This window comes from Cucumis sativus, chromosome 3, assembly GCF_000004075.3.
Source record: "Cucumis sativus cultivar 9930 chromosome 3, Cucumber_9930_V3, whole genome shotgun sequence".
NCBI lineage: Eukaryota > Viridiplantae > Streptophyta > Magnoliopsida > Cucurbitales > Cucurbitaceae > Cucumis > Cucumis sativus.
Genome location: NC_026657.2, coordinates 4,434,650 through 4,456,817, shown reverse-complemented (window position 1 = coordinate 4,456,817; position 22,168 = coordinate 4,434,650). Strand labels below are relative to the sequence as shown.

At 33.2% G+C, this 22,168-nt stretch overlaps 2 protein-coding genes across 2 annotated transcripts; one reads left to right on the top strand and one right to left on the bottom strand.

Annotated features, from left to right (window-relative positions):
- Positions 1 to 1,642: 1,642 nt before the first annotated feature.
- On the top strand, positions 1,643 to 4,505 carry LOC101216608 (COBRA-like protein 10). The gene is made up of 2 exons (XM_004152888.3): positions 1,643 to 2,527; positions 2,854 to 4,505. The coding sequence occupies exons 1-2, from the start codon at positions 1,921 to 1,923 to the stop codon at positions 4,284 to 4,286; spliced, it is 2,040 nt and encodes a 679-aa protein (XP_004152936.1). The 5' UTR covers positions 1,643 to 1,920; the 3' UTR covers positions 4,287 to 4,505.
- A 10,375-nt stretch (positions 4,506 to 14,880) lies between these two features.
- Positions 14,881 to 20,259, bottom strand: LOC101211793 (GTPase-activating protein gyp7). The gene is made up of 11 exons (XM_004152869.3): positions 19,851 to 20,259; positions 18,897 to 18,992; positions 18,487 to 18,590; positions 17,776 to 18,053; positions 17,400 to 17,522; positions 17,111 to 17,199; positions 16,663 to 16,768; positions 16,238 to 16,335; positions 15,695 to 15,949; positions 15,363 to 15,446; positions 14,881 to 15,248 (listed from the first exon to the last, which is right to left on the bottom strand). The coding sequence occupies exons 1-11, from the start codon at positions 19,935 to 19,937 to the stop codon at positions 15,234 to 15,236; spliced, it is 1,335 nt and encodes a 444-aa protein (XP_004152917.1). The 5' UTR covers positions 19,938 to 20,259; the 3' UTR covers positions 14,881 to 15,233.
- Between the last annotated feature and the right edge of the window lie 1,909 nt (positions 20,260 to 22,168).

Genomic DNA, 22,168 nt, shown 5'->3' with positions numbered 1-22,168 from the left:
TTATATTATTTGACACTTTGAGCTCATTTTTTTATTGTTTCTAATTTTATCTCATGGTTCTGTTTTTATGATTAGTATATACACAAATGAATTATGTTAAACAGAACATTGTCTTTGATAAAGACACTTATTGTTGAACAATTATTGATTATCTTTATTATAGATCATGTTAATTGAAGAACTATTTCAGTAATACATGGAAGGGAGTATGTTAATGCAATGATGTATGACTGTCATGATTCTTTAGTAGTTTCTTTGACTTGATATGATATGCTATGAAGTTTAATTTTGCGCATTATGTCTATGAACGTATATGGTATATAATGTCATTAGGGCAAGTGAGAGAATGTTAGATTTATTTTAAATATAATATTATTATTAATGGGGCTCATATGCTATATGTTATTTTATCTTTTTGGGGCCTACTATTTTATTAGGCTCATTAGGTAAAAAGATAATGCCCTAATTAAACTGCATGATGGGTGATGCCTATAAATAGAACCTTAGGGATTGATTTTCTCACCGCAAGTACGTAGTTTACTCTTCTCCATCATGAAAAATAATTAAGTTCTAAAGGAAGGTCAATCCCTTAGAAGACCATTCATGGATAAGGTATGTGATTCTGTAACTAAATTTAGTTTGTGAAAATCATGTAGTTAAGAAATCTTGGCATTTATTGTTTTATACAATGTTATGGTTTTATTGTGTAATCATGAAACAAAGGTTACACAAAGTTGTCAAGGGCTCGAAGTTAGATGAGTAAAAAAGTGGTCTTCAAAGTAAACGAATGGAGCATTAAAAACCTTGGAAGAATAGAGAATTGAGGTGCGTTGATAAAATATAACAATTCAAGTACTTCGTCAGTATTAATTTAAAGTTGGTGGGTCAAACAATGAATTGATAAATTATACAAATTCATCTCAACACATATATGTTGGTGAGCCAAATACACAAGCATCGACTTCCTAAAGTAGGTGTTACATAATGCAATTCTAGCTACCAACTTCAATACTGTTCATTATTAAAATTTGCATCCTTATCGAATCATTTCATACTCCAACTCTTTACCCCTAAACACAAACTTACGTAACTCAACTAAAATTCCCAAACACACCCATATAATTTCAAGAGAGGACTTAAGCATGGTTTCCAATCTTTTCAAATTAGACTTGAATGAAATTTAACCAAATCTATATTAGTAAGCTCGAACTAATAAGTTATCTTCGATATGTAACATAATTAACTAAACCAACGGCTGACATTACTCCATTGGTGAATGCTTAAACCTGCAGAGTATCATTTGATTTGCCGATATATTCCACTACTTTTTAATTTAATTTGAGAACTAGAGGAAATTTGCAATTGATCTCAAATTTATAAATCATTAACATACACTAACAACACAACAATTTCTAATTAGTCAAAATTTCTCCACCAACACTATTATTATTTATTAAACTATGTTCAAACTACTATTTAGAAATCGAAAATTCCAAACATCGATCTAAAAAGGTGAGGATGTAATGTAATGTATACATTATTAAAAGTAAAGAAAAAAAGAAAAAGAAGTTTTGAAATAAAAAAATATTAGGTCTATATGGAGTTTATATAGGTGAAGAGAAGAACCAAGCAAAGTCGGTTTCCCCGGAAGGAGCGAAAATGGCGGTAAAACCAGAGGCCAAAATATAAACCTGACTCTGTCTTCTTCTTCTTCTTCTTCCTCCTCCTCTCTTTTATAACAATTTTCCTCTTTTCTCATTTCCGGTTTTCCCCAAACCCCCCCTCCTCCCATTCCTCCGCCGCGTTCTCGCGCGGCGCCGTCAAACCCCATTAAACTAAAACACACACACAAAAAAAAAAAAAAAAAACAAGAATAACATTCAATAACCATTTCTAATTTTTCTCTCTAATCCTTCCGGCATGCAGTTTCCAATGCCACATTTCTTCTCTGTTTCTCTTCTCATTTCCCTTCTTCTTTTTTCCAATTTTTCTCTCTGTTTTTCACAAGATTACATTATTGGCGGTGGTGGTGGCGGCGGCGGCGGCGATGATGATGATGAAGCCAAGCCGGCTGCGCCACCCCCAGAGCAGAATCAATGTAATGGGATATTTTTGTCTTATACGTTTATTTCGCGGGAGAAAGAGCTGCCACGGTTGAAGAATGCCACGGCTCAGTCATGGGCGTTTAAGTCGGAGGCGGTGATTTTGAATGCGGGATTGACGGAGCTGAAGGCATGGAAGATGTTTATTGGATTTCATCACCATGAGATTTTGGTGTCGGCAAATGGTGCGGTGGTGATGGATGGGTCGGATTTCCCTGTGGATGTTGGGAATGGGACTACTTTGGCTGGGTATCCAATGACGGATCTGAAAACGTCGATCGAAACCGCTGGTGATATTAATCAGATTCAAGCGACGGTGGAGTTCACAGGAACGCAATTCGGAATTAAGCCGCCGGGTGTTCCGATGCCGAAGACCATCCGTCTTGAGAACGATGGATTTAAGTGCCCTGCCCCTCGCCATCGCGGTATCCTTAATTCAAGCTTTCAAACACAACAAAATAAAATGATAAACTTTGATCTATTCTATTCATATAGTTTTTAGGTATAGATAATATCATATTAAATAAATGATCTAGTTGAAACAAACAAGTCAAATTTTGCTAATAATTTCGCTTACCATCATATATATTTAATATTCATGAATATGTACTCACAACTCCAAACTAAAAGAGGCCTATCAAACATAAAGCAAATTGTTCTAGAATTCATTTCATATTTACAGAATCTTTTCCCACCCAATAGTGTAGCTGTTATAGTTGTTTGGTTTGGTTAATATGATGTTGATATGTAGGTAAGAGAACAATGCATGTATGCTGCAAAAAGGATCCAAAGTTCAAGGTGAAGAAAGAAAAAAAGACCAAATTTTTCGCTCGCCAAAATGGAGACCTCTCACTCACTTACGATGTAATGCAAGCTTATGGAAATAATTATCTCGCTCAAGTTACAATAGACAACAACAATCCTCTTGGCCGTCTCGATCATTGGAACTTAACTTGGGAATGGATGAGAGGAGAATTCATTCAAAGCATGAGAGGAGCTTACACTCATACGAGAGATTTATCTCAATGCGTTTATGGTACCGCTGGCCAATACTATCAAGATTTCGACTTCTCTCAAGTCATGAGTTGCGATAAGCGACCCATAATCGCCGACCTTCCAGCCGATCGTATCAATGATGATAAAGTCGGCAAGTTGCCGTATTGTTGTAGGAATGGAAGCTTATTGCCAACATTAATGGATGAGAGTAAAGCAAGGTCTATTTTTCAACTACAAGTCTATAAGCTTCCACCGGATATGAACAGAACCGCCCTTAATCCGCCACAGAAATGGAAGATCTCTGGAGTTCTGAATCCGAAATACGTTTGTGCTGCACCACTCCGAGTTGAACCAACGGAGTTCCCTGACCCGAGTGGACTTCAATCAACGAGTACCTCAATTGCAAGTTGGCAAATTATATGCAACATTACAAGGCCAAAGGTGAAGCAATCAAAATGCTGTGTTTCATTTTCAGCTTATTATAATGACTCTGTTATTCCATGCAATACTTGTGCTTGTGGGTGTGACGATATTGATACTGATACTTGCAATCCAAATGCACATTCAATGCTCCTACCTCCAGAAGCACTTTTGGTTCCATTTTCCAACAGGTCAGCCAAAGCTAGAGCTTGGGCTAAAATTAAGCATTACCGAAATCCCAAAAAGCTGCCCTGTCCTGATAATTGTGGGGTTAGCATAAATTGGCATATCAACTCTGATTATACTAATGGATGGTCTGCAAGATTAACACTCTTCAATTGGGAAGATTATCCATTTGAAGATTGGTTTACTGCCATTCAGTTAAACAAGGCCGGTAGGGGTTACGAAAACGTTTATTCCTTCAATGGAACCCGGCTTCCCAAAATAAAAAATACAATCTTCCTTCAAGGTTTGCCTGGTTTAGCTTACTTGATGGGTGAGGTTAATGGGACCAATCCTAAAACTGATCCAAGAGTTCCTGGAAAGCAACAATCTGTTATTTCTTTCACCAAGAAGGGTATACGCAACCTCGACATACTACGGGGCGATGGTTTCCCGAACAAAGTCTTTTTCAATGGCGAAGAATGTGCGCTTCCAAAGGATATTCCCACGGCAAGTTCAGCCCACCACCGTTCTTGCGACGTTTTCATGTCACTTATCTTCATCTTAGCTCTTACTTTCGTGTTTATGACCGATCGCTTCCATTGATCCGAATAATTTCTTCACAACCTGATTTCAGCCTGGTAGGCCTAAATGATGATGTCTTGGAAGAAGACAGTTTTGAATACTTGGATTTTTACTTGGAAGCTTCACCATTTTTTTCCCAACCTGATATTTCTATTTTTTACATCATCTTGTGTTAACAGGAAGGAGATTTATACTCTATAAAAATTTATTTAAAAAGGAAAAAAAAAAAAAAAAAAAGAACTTGAGCTGATGACCATGATGATGATGAATCCAGAAATTTGTTACTATCAAAAAGGGGTCCTATCAATTGGAAAGGACATACCAATAAAAGTTTGTACTCAAGTTGTAATTATTGGTTCTGTGTTATAATATGCATATGAAAATGGGGATGTTCAGGGTTTTTCTTTTTCTTTTTCTTTTTCTTTTTCTTTTTCTTTTTCTACTTAACATGATTTTTTTTATCCCTTAGGATTTAGGGTAAAAGAAATCTTTAGTGTTTGATCAAAGTTCAACTATGAATATTCATCATTAGTTGCAACTGAACAGTCTTTTTGTATTGTTTTTCTTGAGGATATGTATGTGAGACTTCATATATGATTCAGATAATGTCTAGTGTTACACTCTTTTCCATGTCTCAGTGAGTTGTCAGATATAAATTGTATTTTACATTTCATTTTTTACTCATAATTTTGAGATTTTGTGTGAAGATTTTGTGTGAATACATAGTTATTGTTTTCATATACACCAAAATAAATCAAATATTTACAAATATAGTAAAATATTATAGTCAATTGTAAATAGTTTGTAATCGAGTACGATATACTTACTATCATGACATAACTAGATGCAGATGGTAGTCAGTTATAACTCCCCTAACTGAATAAATTAATATTTTAAACGATAACTATGTAACTTGATTTGAATTCTAAGTGAGTTATATACAAAAAGCTCACGAGGGTTGTTCTTTGATTTTGATTTGTGTGGGTGTGAGAGTGATCCTGGTTGTTGACTCAATTAAGTTTACCATCTTGAGGATAATACCGAGTGGGGAGCTGAGAATAGTGCCACAAGGCAAAATTCACTTATTAATTCCTTTAGGGTAAGTGTTGACTCAAAAGTCACTTATAATTACGAACAACCTAGAAAGAATTGACTTACAAAAAATTGTGAAAAATTAGCGAACATATAAGTATTTTACGGATCTTGAGAGTGCATCTATGGATCTATAGTGTAGTGTCTCATAGTTAATTAATGTTGTATTATTGGAGCTTATAATGGTAGTTCCGTAAGAGAAACGGCTAGCTATAACAAAATTAAACAAAGATCTAGATGTTGTAAATTTGAAGTGTTCAAATTATTATTTAAGAGAATTTATTGTATATGATATAGTTTAATATAATGTTTATACATACATTATAATATATCATTTATTTAAATTAGATTGAAATTTAAAACTATATTAAGGGTGTTTAAAAAAACCGATAACCCAACCAACCCAAATTATCAAACCCAAACTATAAGGGTTGGGTTTAGTTAAAAAATTGGAGAGAGAAAAAGTTGAACCAGGTTGTGTACGTAAGGAGTTGGGTTGACCTATTCCAACCGATTATGTGTGTGTATATATATATAAACCTAAAATCTAAAAGTAAACATCATTTTGAATGGACATTGTATACTTCGAATTTGAATGTATAGCATATAGATGTCACCTTGAACAATTTTTCAAAATTATGGAGAGATAAAAAATGGAAATTCAACCTATCAACCCAACCCGACTCAACCCATACTTTTTGGGTTGGGTTGCTTGGTTGACCATTGCATATTGAACCGATAGGATTCATTTTTTCTCAACTCGAATAATTTTGGTTGGTCCATAATTTTCTTCCAACTCGACTCAACTCACCTTACATACACCTCTAAATTATATACCTGAGAATAATATTTGAGATTCAAATATTAAATAATAATATGAAGTGGTTCATACTAAACCTATATATATATATATATATATATATATATATAATATATATATATATACATATAGTAAACTTAAGGTTAATTTACATTATAGAAGAAAACCCAAAAATTATTTACGGTTCGTATAACAAAAAAAAATTCATGAAACTACCATTATATTTTCACAAATTTCAGATTTTTGCTTGTTGTTTTTAATTTCATGTTGAATGTCTACACATCTTCTTCGTATTATTATTTCTTCTGCATATTCTCACTTCTTCTTGTTCGTGATTTCTTCATCTCTGAGTCATCTCCTTGTTATTTTTTCAGTATATCATGGATTGTGTCCTTTTTCTTTCTTCTTCTTTTTTCACTACACGATCATATACCAAGATCTAAAGAATCGTGTAGTAATATCTAAAAGATCAGTCGTCTATCTCATATGGAGAGAGATAGACTACTATCATTGTCTATCCCAGATAGATAAATGATAGATTCAAACGATCGTTTACCAAGATTTGAACGATCGTGTACCAATATCTAAATGATCATTTGAATTAGAAGCTTTTTGCGTGTGTGTGTGACCGATTAATAATCGCGAGGTATTTTTGTTATTTCACGGTGTGAACTTTTTCTTTTTTCAAAATTGTTTTATATCGTGTAAATAATTTCGCATTTTGTGCTATTTAAAAAAAAAATCCCTAAACTGAAAATGAATGAGATTTTATATTAAAACTATATGTTACGAGAAAGAAGTATATTTGAACATGTTTCAAATATTAAATTAATTAAATATTTGATTTTTAATTTCAAAATAGATAAATTTTATTTGATTATCTAGTTATTTATTTATTTTAATTTAATTTAAATTAAATTTAAGATAGAAACGGTAAAACTCTCGTGCAATGTAGGATAGTGGTTAGTGGATTTGGGTCCTTGGGGAGTGATTTTAGGTATTATTCTAAAGCCCTAAGGGGGCGTTTGGTGTAACGGGCATGCTTGTCCACGGCGTTGTTTGCCTATGGCCGCATGCCCAAATACCTCTGATTTACTTTATATATCTTTATGTTTTGTATTTAGTTTTGCTTGTTGCTTTCGTTTTAGTTAGGTCATAAAGCTTGGGTGTGACGTTTCAGCATTTTCATATGCAAGCCTACCAGAGCTGAAAATGTTGAAAATGTAGCATAGGGCAGACATAGTGGTTGAATCATCGCTTAAGTCTTGTCGCACTCTTTGTAATCAAAGCTTTTCATTGCAATTGATAGTCTTCAATGCTTGCTTTAACGATGTTTTCAATGAGCTTATTTCTCTCTCACGTTTTATAAATCATTTTCTCAAGAATGTGAATAGAGGCTACATCGTATTGTGAGTTTGTCTGCGATTTTCAGATTTTGATCGGCTAACTTGTTGACTGGGTCAAACAATTATACATCTTCTGAAGGTGGACGACTTTGAGGTCATCTTGGTTATAATTGATCGGTTCTCGAAGTACGCCACTTTCATCTTCACTACAAAACTATGTTATGTCAAGCTGACAGCACACTTGTTCTTTAAGCACGTCATGAAGTTATGGGGAGTTCCATCAAGCATCGTGAGTGACATGGATGATAGGTACATTGGTACGTTCTGGGCTGAGTTATTTGCCTTCTTAGGGACAAACATGAATATATCTTCAAGATACCATCCTCAGACGGATAGCCAGACTGAAAGATTCAATTGTATGCTTGAGAATTATTTAGACATTTCATTGATTCCAGACAAAAGAATTGGGTCTGATTGCTTGATGTGGCTCAACTTTGTTTTAAGGGACTTTTGCAAAAATAACAAAAAAAATTATGATAATAAAGCCCATGTTACAACATTTTCTAAATTTGCAAAAGTGTCAAATTTAAATTTGATGACCTTTTAATAGCCCTATGATTACTGCCTGATAGTCATCTAATATAACTTATTTTACCATATTTGCAATATGCAAAAAATTAGTGTGATGAGCTGTTTTTTTCCAACTGTTTTAGTCATATGATGCAATTTCCCTTGTTTTAATGCACAAACCAGTTCATCCATCGAGAATAGTCCCTTTGAAATTGTAAGTGGAAGACAACCTGTACTGCGTCATATTGTTGATCACACCCTTGTACAGAAAAAAACCCCAAGCTCACAACTTCACGAAAGAGTGGAAGCAAACTACCGACATCGCTCGAGCATACTTAAAGAAAGCATTGAAGCGTATGAAAAAGTAGGCTAATAAGAAAAGACATCCTCTTGAGTTTTGAGCTAAAGACCAAGTCCTCATAAAGTTGAAAGTAGAGAAAATTCGATTTAGAGGGCATAAAGACCAGTGCCTTGTCAAAAAATATAAGGCGCCTGTTGAAGTTCTGAAAATAATTGGAAATGTGTCCTATAGGGTGGCGTTGCCTACATGGATGAAATTCATCCAATAGTTCATGTAAGGAAATTGAATCCCTACTATTAAAACCCAGATGACCAGCAGCGCAACGATAGTGTACGACCATCTATTGGCCTGAAGAAGAAAGAAAATAGAGAAGTGGAAGAAATCCTTGTGGAGAGTGTAAGGAAGGGTAAAAGACCCACGAGGAGAATATTCAAATTCCTAGCGAAGTGGAAAAACCTTCTAGTGGAAGAAACAGGTTAGGAACATGTTGAAGACCTTGAAGCATGGAAGCAGAAGATCGAAGAATTCCAGCTTCGCCAATCGACAGGGACGTCAACTGTTTAAGTGGGGAAGAATGTATGGGCATGCTTGTCCAAGCTGTTGTTTGCCTGTGTATGCATGCCTAAATACTCCCATTTTACCTTATCTTTATGTTTTATATTTAATTTAGCTTGTTGTTTTCCATTTTAGGTCATAAAGCTTGGATGTGACGTTTTAGCATTTTCATTTACAAGCTTACCAGAGCTGAAATGTTTAAAATGTACTATAGGGGAGACATAGTAGTTAAATCTCCGCCCAAGCCTTGTCGAACTCTTTGCAATGAAAGTTTTTCGTTGCAATTAACAGTCTTCAATGCTTGCTTTAATGATGTTTTCAATGAACTTCTTTATCTCTCACTTTTTATAAAACATTTTCTCAAGAACGTGAAGGGAAGCTACATTATACCATGAGTTTGTCCGCAGTTTTCAGATTTTGATCGGCTGACTTGTTGATTGGGTCAAACAAGTACTGCACAATCGCTTGTTCCATGTGGGTTTATTTGATGCGGTTTTGATGTCTGGGTATTATAAATGTCTGTGTTTGGGGTGCAGGATTTGAAAATCTGGATTTTCTAATGCATGTGTTTCGAGTGCTGATTTTGAATTTATGGGTTTAGTTAATTTATTTAATTTTTTTTATTAATTGTACGCGCTAAATTTTTTTGTATCAAATTTTTAGTTGATTTTTTATATATATATTTGTACCTCTAATTCAATTTATTGACTCTGTTGATTTAATGACACTAATGTAAAAACGATAAATTTTAATATTATATAACAATAATTTTGATTTCACTTGCATTAACATAAATGGTCTAAGTAAAAATATTACAAACCATTCACAAAATATAAAAAAAATCATGTAATCAGATGGAGTTTACGAAAGTTTTAGTTAAGCAACATTAAAAATAGTCTAATAGGTTTCAAAATAAACATAACCATTAAAAATAGTCTAATAGGTTTCAAAATAAACATAACCAAAAGGGTCATGCAAAAGCGGAAGTCAAAGTAGAGTTACCTTTAGATATAATTATGGTTGTCTTTCTATGACACACATGCAATGTATCTTAAACCGCTTTTATCAAAAGAGGTATAAATAAAAATGAGTTTTTTTCTTTCTGAAAAATACTTTTTCTTAAGTCAATCCAAATAAGTCTCCGGTCTTCTACTTAAATTGACTAACGAAAAAAATGAAAAATGTTATTAAACTAAAAATAAACCATGGTATATATGGGATATATAATTACATTTTTCACTATATTTACTAATATATTAATATTTGATTTATACTCAAGATCACAATAGAGAGGTCATCAATTTTCACCTTGAAAAAATATAACAAAATAAATAAAATCTCTTAAAATAAAGGAAAGATTAATTTTAAATAAAGAATAGAAAAGAGATAATTTAAAAGATGATATAATAATAATAGTTATAAAAGGACCTCCAGAAGAAAAGAAAATAGAAGAATGAAAAATGCGTATTTTAAAAAATATTATTGTGATTACATCAAATGCGTATATGGAATGACTAACAAAAAAGTTTTTCAAAAACTCATTTTTATTAATTTTTTAAGGTTCGTAGCTGTTGCAAAAGTGGTGGTAGGAAGTTCGTCAACACTCATTCTAGTGGTCGACGGATAACGGTCGACGAATAACAGTCACTAGAGATGCTGTTTGGAATTGGTCAATGAATTTTCTAGATTGAATTAAGGAAAAAAAATGTAATCCATGGGCTTGAATAGTATTTACTATTCAATCCTATACTATTCAAGCCTCAAAGGAAAGAGTGTAGGAAGTCTTGATGAAGACAGTTGTTGATCAATGGTGAAGACGATCAAAGGTCACTAATTTTAAGACAATTAATTGGTAGTCAACCATCATGGCAATCAATCGTCAAGGGTTATGACTATTGATCATTGACCATTACTAAAATCGCTTGTTAATAGGCATGAGATCGATAATTAACGATAACGATTGGTTGTCGTCGATCAAGATATTCACTCCACGATAGTAACGTCCGAAGTTGTAGGTCACAATTAATCAAGATGATTAGTCACCGACAATCGAGAGGATTGATAATCAACGATCAAGAGAATTCGAAGCCGACGATCAAGATGATCCACAGCTGACGGTTAAAACGATTGATTGTTGTGACCGTCGATTGGTCATGATCATTCATTGTGGTTACGTTGATCGTGAAGTTGCCTAACAATTGTTGCCAATGATCATTGATAATGTTGAAGTGATTTTTTCTAAAACATATGACATTCAATAAAAATATATATATATTATAAACCCATGGGTTTGGAATCTTAATTCCAGGAATTCTATTTCAAGTGGACAAACATGCATTTGGTTTCAAAGGTCAAATCCCTCTAATTCCAAACTCATGGGCCAAACACCCCAATAGATTCAATAGAAATCCCTCTTCTTCTTACTACAAGGAAAATATAAAAAAGACTACTTTGCATTTTATGGCTTCTTCCTTTCACCAAACAACCAAAAACTCCAACATTGTCGATCGTGTCTTGCTCATGGTTCTCACATTCATGCTGGGCATCGAAAGGATCAAAAGAATTGTTTTAGCATGAATTGTACAAAGGTCATTATTCTTCTTTCTTAATTAATTCATGTAGAAAATAGGGGGTAAGAACAATCAACAATCCGAACTACCCAACCTATATTATATGGGTTGGGTTGGGTTAGTTTAAAATGTAGATTGGGTTGAGTTGAAAATTTTGGTTTTTTTGGATTGGGTCGAGTCTCGGATTGGGGGTTGGAAAATTCGGGTCAACCCAACCCAACCTGAATTAATAATATATATATATATAAATAAATATTTGTATTTATATTATAGATATTTTATTATTTATTTAATATTTATGGATAATGTTTGGAATGTTGAACTTTTATGGATGTTTGAAACTTTGAATTTATGGATGTTTGAATTTTTGGGTGTGAGTATTTATCGATATGACATGTACAACAATTTTAAAATGTACAAACATTAGATGAAAAAAAAAACAATACAACCCGACAATGGTTGTGTGTGTGGGTTTGTTAACCAACAACGCCAAAAACTTGGTTGTATGAGGGTTGTTGTGACGCCAAATTAACTTAGGACTTAAGGACGCAAAAAAATACACAATTAATTATGTGCGATAAGTCATTGGTCATGATCACTATAGGCGAAATGCTCACTTTGTACCTCTTTATCACTACTGTTTGCCCAAGTATAAGCGAAACAATAGGTTTATCTGGGTGATTCAAAGTCGAACACAGGAAGTTGTTATCAAAGCTTAGTTCTAAAATTGACTCATAATTTAGGCGGTGTAAAAGAATTAATTACATAACGTATAAAAAGATCAAAACTCACTATATATGTACACCTAGATAATCTGTAAATGGGAATAAATGGATATGAAATGAAAATGTGAACTAGTGAAGAAAGGAGATGAAGGAAGGTCTATGCATTATTAGGTGATTAAGCAATGTGAGAGCCTCAATGCGATATAACTGGCTTAACCAGTTTATGATTAAGATGAACTTCTCTCAAAGTCTTTAGATGTCATACTTGCTCACCTCTCGGGATGCAAATGACTAAGCTTGATTAGGTGAGGTATATCTAGAAGAACTCACTTATAATACTTATAGAACTTCACAATTAAGAACTTCATTTCTACTTGCCCTCTTGAGTTGTTAGAAATTGATGCTGGCCAAATGATGAACATAGCTCAACTAAAGCGATAAGAATTATATGTTGGTCTTCTTATCAAGAACTTATCACAACCCTAAACTATTAAAAACACATTAACAAATGGAAAGTTAAGAAAGATGGATTGAAAAGGTATAAACATATAATATATTAACAAGTGTGGGCCTTAAAGGCATTGTACAATATGAACATCATATATTACAAAGAAATATAAAAAGTTGAGAGAAAAGAGAAGGGAAAATTTTCCAAGTTAAGGGCAATAGAAAATAGAATCTTCACCACTCAGACTCTAAGCTCTCACTTACAATATGATCGGAGAAGAAGAAAAAGAAAACATTTACAAATGGTGGAAAGACTAGTCCTTTCCACCATTCTCTCTAAGGGTTGGTCAAACTATTCAGACATCTAGGCCGTCCCTGCCCATACAAGCCTTCTTTTCTTGGTAGAGATGAAATTCTCTTATAGGCATTCTTTCAACGAGAAATTTCTATTATTCTGATCATATCAGTCCTTATAGAAGCCTTGTCTCGTTACATCAAGTTTAACTATCATCTTTGTCGTCTAGTGAATCTTCCTCACATGATGTGGTTTCTCTGTTAATCGTCAAACGAGTTTCCATCACATAGCCTTTGCATAAGATGTCTCCTACGATTCACTAGTTTTTTCCTTTCTAATCATCATGCGTTAAGACATGGAAATCGTGTAAAAAAGACAATGCTTATGTAAGATGTATTTCTTAATGCTTATGAATTTACAATATAACTTATGCGTTCTGATCTTCTTCTTATGCATTTGGACCTCATTATTCTAATAAAAGATGTTATAATAACAAGTATTTATACATGTTATTAGACAACTCAATACATATTTTAAGGGTTGGATTGAAAATGTCCCTCAACCCAACTCATTTACACCCTAGTAGAACGCATCCATAATTTTTTTTTGTTTTCGTCTTGTAATTTTAACACAATTGCCGCAAAGCAATAAATCATTCCTTCCATTTCTTACTTCCAACCCAAGTATTTTATGGTTGGATTGGGTTTGGTTGATCATTAATAAAAGGTTATTTGAATCAAAGAAATTTAATGATTGGGTTGGATCTAAAAATTACTTCAACCAATCCAACCCAACTTAAAATTCAATTAACCAATTTACTAAAAAAAAAGCCTTTTTCATTTATTTTCTCCTTTCAGTGAAATGTGAGATATTTTGCACAAATTAAATTTGAATAGCAATCACAAGTACAAAAGTTTTAAATTTTCAAATGCTACACGTTTTGAAGGAAGAAAACAATATTGACCTTAAATTTGTTTGATCATGTCCATTTAGGTACAAAATTTTCAATTCTATCGAATGAACTTTAAACGGAACCTAAAAGAGTAGTTTGTAAAAATCTTTGTATACTCATTCATTTTAATAAAATAAAGTTTTTCGCAAAAAAGATATTAATACATTTGAACAATCAATAAACAACATAGCCAAAGTTCATAAATTTAAAAAAGTACAAATATATATATATATATATATAGTTAACTTTTTTCAAACTTTATCAATTTCATGTTGCACATATGTTTTTATAAATCACTAATTTGAGAGTTAAAGTGGTAACATGTTAAAGTCATCCAAGTTTTAGGAACAATTTGGTGTAAGTGAATGTTTTTCTTATTCAAATTGTACAATTTAGGGTAAACTACAAATTTAATCCTTTATTTTCTCTTTAAACTTTAAGAAATGTCTAATACATCCCGAAACTTTTAATAGTCTAAATAACTCTAGAAATTCTTAATATTATGTGTCTAAATACGTCTCCAAACTTTAAATTTGGTATCAAGTATGTTATTAAAAATTTTAATCTCATATCCTAATAGGTTACTAACCTATTCGACTTTTGTATAAAAAAAAAGTGAGTTTTATGGCTAATGAAACTTTAAAATTTTAATTTATTGTTCATTAGATAAGTGTATGAAAAAAAATCTCAAATAAACAAGATTTATTAGATACAAAATTAAAAAGTTCAAACACATCTATAGATAAAAGTTGAAAGGGTAAAAATGAAAAGCTTGCAAATCTATTATACATCAAAATAAACTTGATTCTTCGTTTACTAAAAGAATAGGAAGTATGAATTGTTAATTTTAAATTAACTTATCAAAGAGTTGGTATTGATTATTGTAATTATGCTGGGATTTGGCTTTAAAGCATGTCTTTTTGGACTTCACAGAAATGCAAATTTTAAAATAAAATAATAAATTCATGGATTACGCAATGGAATGTTTATACAAATGATATTTACTTTCTGTATGCATAAAGTGGTTACAAAGAATCAGATGGTTATCACAAAATATATTCTTTTCACTGTTTTTTTCTTTTTTTTAGTATCAAAAAAGGATGAAAAAAAAGAGAAGAAAATGAACAAATTATTTTTACATACAACAAATTTGATAATGTGGGAATGTATAGCTGGTCAGAAAACTTGGATAGTTCCACAAATTCTGGCCACCGGTTTGTGCAGAAAATATATGACAATCTCTTGCCCGATCGACTCAATGATCAGAAAAAATACAATTTCAGGTTTCTCTATTGCTATGCCTTCTTGGCCTGCAAAGTTCATAAATCAGTTAGTTTAGTTCATACACTCTTTTTATCTCACTTCTCAAACTTGTGTAATAGACTTTTGCAAAAGAAACACTTCAAGGATACAAATGAAATTACCTTTTTTAGATATTTCTTGTGAAGCTTCATTGCCCCAGTGCAAGCTTTTTTGGCATCCAGATTTCCAGTCATGTCATTTAATATCTATTGGATAAGAATAAGAAACAAGAGACTAATTCGGTTAGTCGAAACCTTGATTTTGCTTAGACCGAAATGGTTAAAACGAATACAAATAAGAGTTTCGGGACTTTATGTGCAACCCACGACCCAACCTCCTGAGTCGCTTAGTATTCTGCCATTAGTCATGCTTGAGTTCAATTTAATGTATCATCTTTCTACCTTAACTGGTTTAGGGTTCTTAACAGATCAAGGTATGAGATCGAGAAACAAACCTTCACAACATCGTCTAGACCCCGAGCTTCTGTAAGTAGCTTTGTGCTCTTATCTTTCAAGACACTAGCAACAAGGAAAACAGAGATGGGAAGAGGAGCTTCTGAGTTCTTTGCTTTCAAGTTCTCCCTCTCATATTTCCCACATTGGCGTATCGATTTTGCTTTTCCTTTCGATCCCTCTCCTTTCTCATTTCCAATATCAGGTTCTTCATACAATACACATAGATCAGGATCATATTCCAGGGCCCACATCATCTGTTGTAACAGCAAAAGTGTACCAAAATTAATACAATTTCCAATGTCATCTTTCACCACATATATAGCATAAAGCAGAAAACGGATCCACTTTTAAATGAAACCACGCACACACTACCTGATTAACGGCAACCTACTAACAAAATCTGTATGAGAGTCTATTAACTTTCATATACATGAAAAGAATCCTAGGATGTTACTTGATTTTCCAATGTTTAACCCTTTTAAAAGAAAGTTCTTTCACGGATAATGACTTTGAGCCAGTAAAGTGCAGGGATAGAAAAGTACCTCCCAGAGATACAAGGAATCACAAAAGGAAAACTCTCGACGGAACAAAACCATAAGCATCCTGAAAGCAAAAAGATAATCTCCACCGCCAAGTGTCTCTGTGTACATAAAATGAACACCTTCATTGTTACTTTCTTTTAGAATAGATAAGAATGAAAAATCATAATAAGCAAATACAACAGAAGATAAATCTAACTCCAATCAATCAGACATACAAATTAAGTTTAACGGAACAAAAGCATGGGAATCTCTATAGTCTGCGGATTAAATACAGTTTAAAGTCTAAAGACCAAACTAATTAAAACCATCAGCTGTAATTGGAACAAAAATAAAACAGTTACAATGTCTATTTTAGACAATCATCAGATGACAATAGTTCTAGTGTAATATCTCATAAACAAAGAAGACAAGGCTATGAACAATACCCAAGTGCTGATGAAGTTTTGGATCAATGACTTGTGTGATAGCAGCCAAATTATTGAGTTGAGTTTCCACACCTACAGAGCTATCAGTGCATCTGAAGTTCCCTCGCTTCAAAATTTCAAATAGAAATGCACCATGAGAATCTAAAAAAGCAAATACAACGATAGAGAAGAAATAAAAATGATTAAGATCCTAAGACTAGCAGCACGGGCTTGACCATTTTACATAAGGTAAAAATGTATTTGGTTATGTAAAGAAACAAACAAAGAACTTAATCAGTTGATGAGGAGAGAAAATCGTTTAGTAAAACTCCAGCTAATTTGAAGAATAACATCTGCAAAACCATGAGCCAGTTACTCAATATAATTGACTTACGTGCAAATGAAATAAATACATCAAATACAAAGTAACACGAAAATAGAGCTCCTCAAGAGGAAAATAGGTCGGTACCAGTCTGCGCATTAAACGCTCAAAGCACCAAAATGCATCGCCTTCATCTTCAAGAAGCATTATCATGGGGGAACAAAGATCACTCATTCCTACACAAAAATATTATCAAGTAAGGTTTAGAACATTTACTTTCTCCAATTCAATAGACAATTTAACGGCAGAATCCTCAAGGAGTAAAACTACAAGATAATTTCTCAGTCATATAGACATCAGAAGGTAACCATAATCAATATTCTAGAAAACTAATCTCATTTTTCAAAAGAGAAAATACTTTATCAAAATTACCCACCTTGACAGTAACCGACGTCTTTATCTATCCAGGCATAAACAGCAAGAATATCCCAAAGTTTTGATAAGTTTTCTTGCTTTTCATAGAATACCAATGTTCTGTCAGTCCGAACCACATCAAGACCTATTATAAACATTTTTATATCAGTGAGTTTTATAGAAAAAGTACAAATTGATTTAAGGTACAACTGTCATAATATATGAAATTGAACAATTATATTACAAAAATAATATCGTTGCACTTATCCCAGAGGTCAAAAATATCAAGACCACTACTTCAAGTAGATGATGCGAAGTAGTGAAGTCAAGTAGTAAAGCAATTAAAGTGTAGAAATTTAACCAATCTGTTCATGTGCGTGATTAAAGTCTTTACCAACCTATCTGATGTAAAGTAAGCATCCACTGAATTATTTTCGGATCCTTCACAGTTTCCAAATTATTATTAGGAGTTGACCGTGAACCATCCGGATTGCCATCAGCGGTGCTAGTATCTTGAGGTACAGCTGGACCTTTGTCCGGATTTGTTTCCAAGAGTACAAGTGGATCATGAATGGGCTGACCATCCTCTGTGATTACAGGAGCTGTGATGTATCTACCACTTCCAACGACAGGAAACATTTGTCGACAATCTTCCTTCCAAGTGGCATACTCAATCCTGCAAGTTGAAAAGCCCACATCTCATTCATCTAATTTAGAGAAGTGGTGCAACGATTTACAAGAAACTTGAGTAAAATGTATCATATCTAAATGAAGTGACAAGAAAACAACTGGGAAATCTTCTCATTTGTAAATAAATAATCTGTTTTTTATTAGGGTTATGGTGAGGCCCGATCCTTGCATTATGCTCATTACCATCAAGTTCATTTTTGGGAGTGCTGTTTCCTGGAAACTACAAAGACAGTTCGAAGCTATATTATTTTCCACCAACAATTGAGGAGAAAATGAAACTTAAATGAGTTTAGAATCTGTAGAAACATTATATGGTGCATTGAGCAAACGATGTAGATTATTACAGGCTGGCTTCTCTCATTGTGCATCACATTAGAAGCAAATCCATTAAGTAATGTGAGAGAATTAAATAGGACTACCTTCGACGCTGGCGAATTGCTTCTCTTTCCTCGAAGGTACTCATAGGATCATAGCAACCAAGAAGAAATTCCCAAACTTCTCCTCTGATTGAAGGATGGATCCCCTGTATTAGATGGAAATTTTGGGCAAAGAAAAACTTTATCATTAGATCTTTGAACATTAGTGTCCAGACATTTTATTGCTACCTCCATAGCATACTTTCTTGAATATTCATAACTTTTTCAAAAAAAGAAATAACTATTACATTATAAAATGATGACAATGATCAAAATTCAAAAGCAAATCAGTTATCAACTGGCAGATAAAGTTGACCAACTGCTAATGAGTGCTTATCCACATTTCACACCGTTAAACAGTACAAGCAGAATTGAACTCCCAAAAAATATTTTAACAATGAAATTGAACTTACCCCACGATGTATGCGATTTAAAGTCTTTGATATGTCAAGTTGCCCTTCAGGATTAAATGCTGCCTGCCATTTTCTAACACTTAAGGTTTTCCCAGCCTGCATAAAAGTTGAATTATAACCTCTAAAAGCAATAGGTGTGTTTCAAATTGACAATCTTAGATAAATAAAATAACTAAAAGTGAAATGACAATGGCACACAAAGATTTTACACAAAGTGTTAATGCACCACCATAGCTTCCCTTCTTTTTCAAGCAACTAGAATCATATATGAGAAACAAATTGATCAGCAGGCAACTCCATATCCATCTTTATGTACTAAGGAAAACTAAAACCTTTAAAATGACCCTCAAAATCACATCTTCTAAATGATTTTCAAGCAAGTAGAATAATATGTGAAAAAGAAGCAGGCAACACCATTCTCATCTTCCTGTCCTAAGGAGAACCCTAAACCTTTACAACAAAACAAAAAATGAACCTAAAAATCACTGTATCTTCTAAATGATTTGTTTGGAAACCTAAATATATGCAAGCATTGTTGCTCAACCAACCAGTTTTTCTTGCCTGCCACACACCAATGGTCAAATGGCAAACCAAAAACACAAGTCCTAATAATCTGCCATCGCCAGTTAAAGTTTAGAAAAAACATTTGAAGAAAAGAAAAGCTTAGCATGCAAAAGTAAGAACCAAAAAGGTCACCAGGTTGACCATAGCTTGAAAGAACCAATAAGGATGACACTAATCTAAACAAAACTACCCTGTTCCAGCCGATCAAAGCTTCCGACCATGGCAAAAGAAATCCAGATCAAAAGCAAATTTGAATGATGCAGTTAAGCAACAACCCATCAAAACAATGATCTTACAATTGGGGTGCAGATTCAAAGAAGTTAAACAAAAGGGGTATTAGGGATAAAAAAAAAGAAAAAAAAGAAAAAAAAAAAGGAAAAGGAAACTAACCCTGATCTTGAAACGGGTTTTGGGAACATCGGTGCACTCAGGGCGAACCTCATAGAAAGAATCAGCAGGAGCTCCAGTGTTCCACATTCCCTCCAAACACCAAAATCACTTCCAAGAGATGATCAAAGAAAGAAGAAACACAAAAATCCGTAACCAAGTACAATGAAACGAGCCCCGAATCAAGAAATCCGCTTACCCCAAAAGTTGATTAGACCCCAGAAGACTAAGAAAGGAAGAAAACACAAAATCAAAAAAGGGAAGAAGAAGAAGAAGAAGAAGAATAAGAAAAATGGGAAATTTTAATTAATTTATCAAACACCCAGAAGAGAATTTTGAAATGAGGGGTCCGGGGGTGTGAGGCTGGGTAAGAGATCCAGCTCCAAATAACCAGCTAAAAAACCCAAAAATAAATATACAGAAGAACAACAAAACAACAGCTAAAAGAGGAGGAGAAAATTGAAAATAATTATTAAAAAAGAAAATGCTAATAAATGTAGAAAGTCTTATTTTTATTGGATATTAAAAAAGAAATGAGTTTTTTAAGTTGTGGGAATGGTTTTGAATGGTGCGGTTATTAGTCTGTCGTAGTCTCTCTCTTTTACTATGTCAAAGTTCCTGTTTTTGGCTCACACCACAATCCCCATTAACAATGGCCGTTTATTACGTTAACTAAACCACCTTAATCCATTTACTTATTTGCTTTTTACCCAAATTAACTGTTTTTTCTTTCTTTTTCTTTTTCTTTTTTTTTTTTGCGTATTTTAGTTTGTTTTTTTTTTTCTTTTTATCATTGATGTATTTTTGGTAAATTATCCTCTCTTTTTTTATCTTTCTTGTTTTCTTGTAATTTACTCAGCCTTTATTTGCGGGAAAAAGAAATAAAGACAAGAGGGTAAGTAAAAATACATTTAATGCATAGTGTGGTCACGCGCCCATAGAGGTGTTTTTGGAATTCAAATATTTTAATTGAAAGATTTGGGAGCGTGGTGTCCACGTCAATGTTTAGCCCCACAACCGACATGGTTGTTACTCGTTATTGACTCAGTCCAACTTTAACTCTGACCAAAATTGTTGACTTTGACTTTCGTTAGGTTTAAAAGCAAAAACCCTAATTGAAGGAGAAATATATGGTTTAGCTAATAATTTACCATCCTTACTTAGGTTATAAATTTGAAAATGCAATAATGCACCCTAAGTTCATAATTCTTTTTTCTTGTTTGATATTCGTGAGTGTCCGAGCCAGCTTATGCGCACCTCAACTAATCTCATGAAATAGTCCACCTGACCTTACAACATTTGGATGTTGAGAAAATCGGTAGAAAATTAATTCTTAGGTATGGACACTTTGGATCGAACCTATAACCTATCACATGTTCATCATTTTTAAAAATAAAGAAATGGATAATTTATTGGCTTTCGAAATAGGCTATTACAAGAGTTATTTATAGGGATTTAGAGTTTATTGTGGGTAAATATTACTATGATTTGAATTTCTTAATTAGTAGGTTGATAAATTTATTAGGCATCAAATTTGTTTCTAAATTATAAATAAACGATTGTTGTTGACGCTAAATTTTGGCTAAGGGAAGACAAACATGATTTCACATAACATCGACACTAAATTTGTAATTTGGAGGAGAGAACCTCTAAAACAGAAAAAACAATAACTTTGATGTTTAAGTCAACAAGAGAATAATAGAAAAGATAAAAATTTGAAAGTGTAAGTTACATCATATATGAAACCATAATTGTGTATTTTGTAAGGAATTTAATATATTTAAAACAATTTTGTTCCCATAAAAATATGTCTCCATTAGACAATAAAAAAAAAGGTCAACAATGAAAACATGAATTTTGATTGTGTGAGAATTGTGTTGGGTAAGATCCAAAGTTCATTAGCCAACATACATGTTTGAAAATTTTGGGAGCCAACAAAAAAAATTATGCACCTAGCTAGAGAAGTTACTAACAAGAAAACAAGCTAGTCAAGCTCAATTCTAGTACTCTCTAACCTTGAGGGTCGCAACAGCACTAATATCGACTTTGATTGAAAAGATGGTTGTGGTTAAAAATTTGGTACTTAGCTTAATTGAAGTAAATAAACTTTAAAAAAGAAAACTCTAACTTTACTCTCTATACACTCTCTATACTAACTTCAATATTAAGGTGTAGTCGACTTGGCACCAAGTACAATTGCTTTCACATATAAAGGCTATAAACTAAAAGAGGAAGTAGTTGGATAACACATGGAGGCTTGCAAATTGTGCAAGTTTCCCATGCCAATTAAGGTGTGACACGGGTTGGAGTGGTTTCGAGTG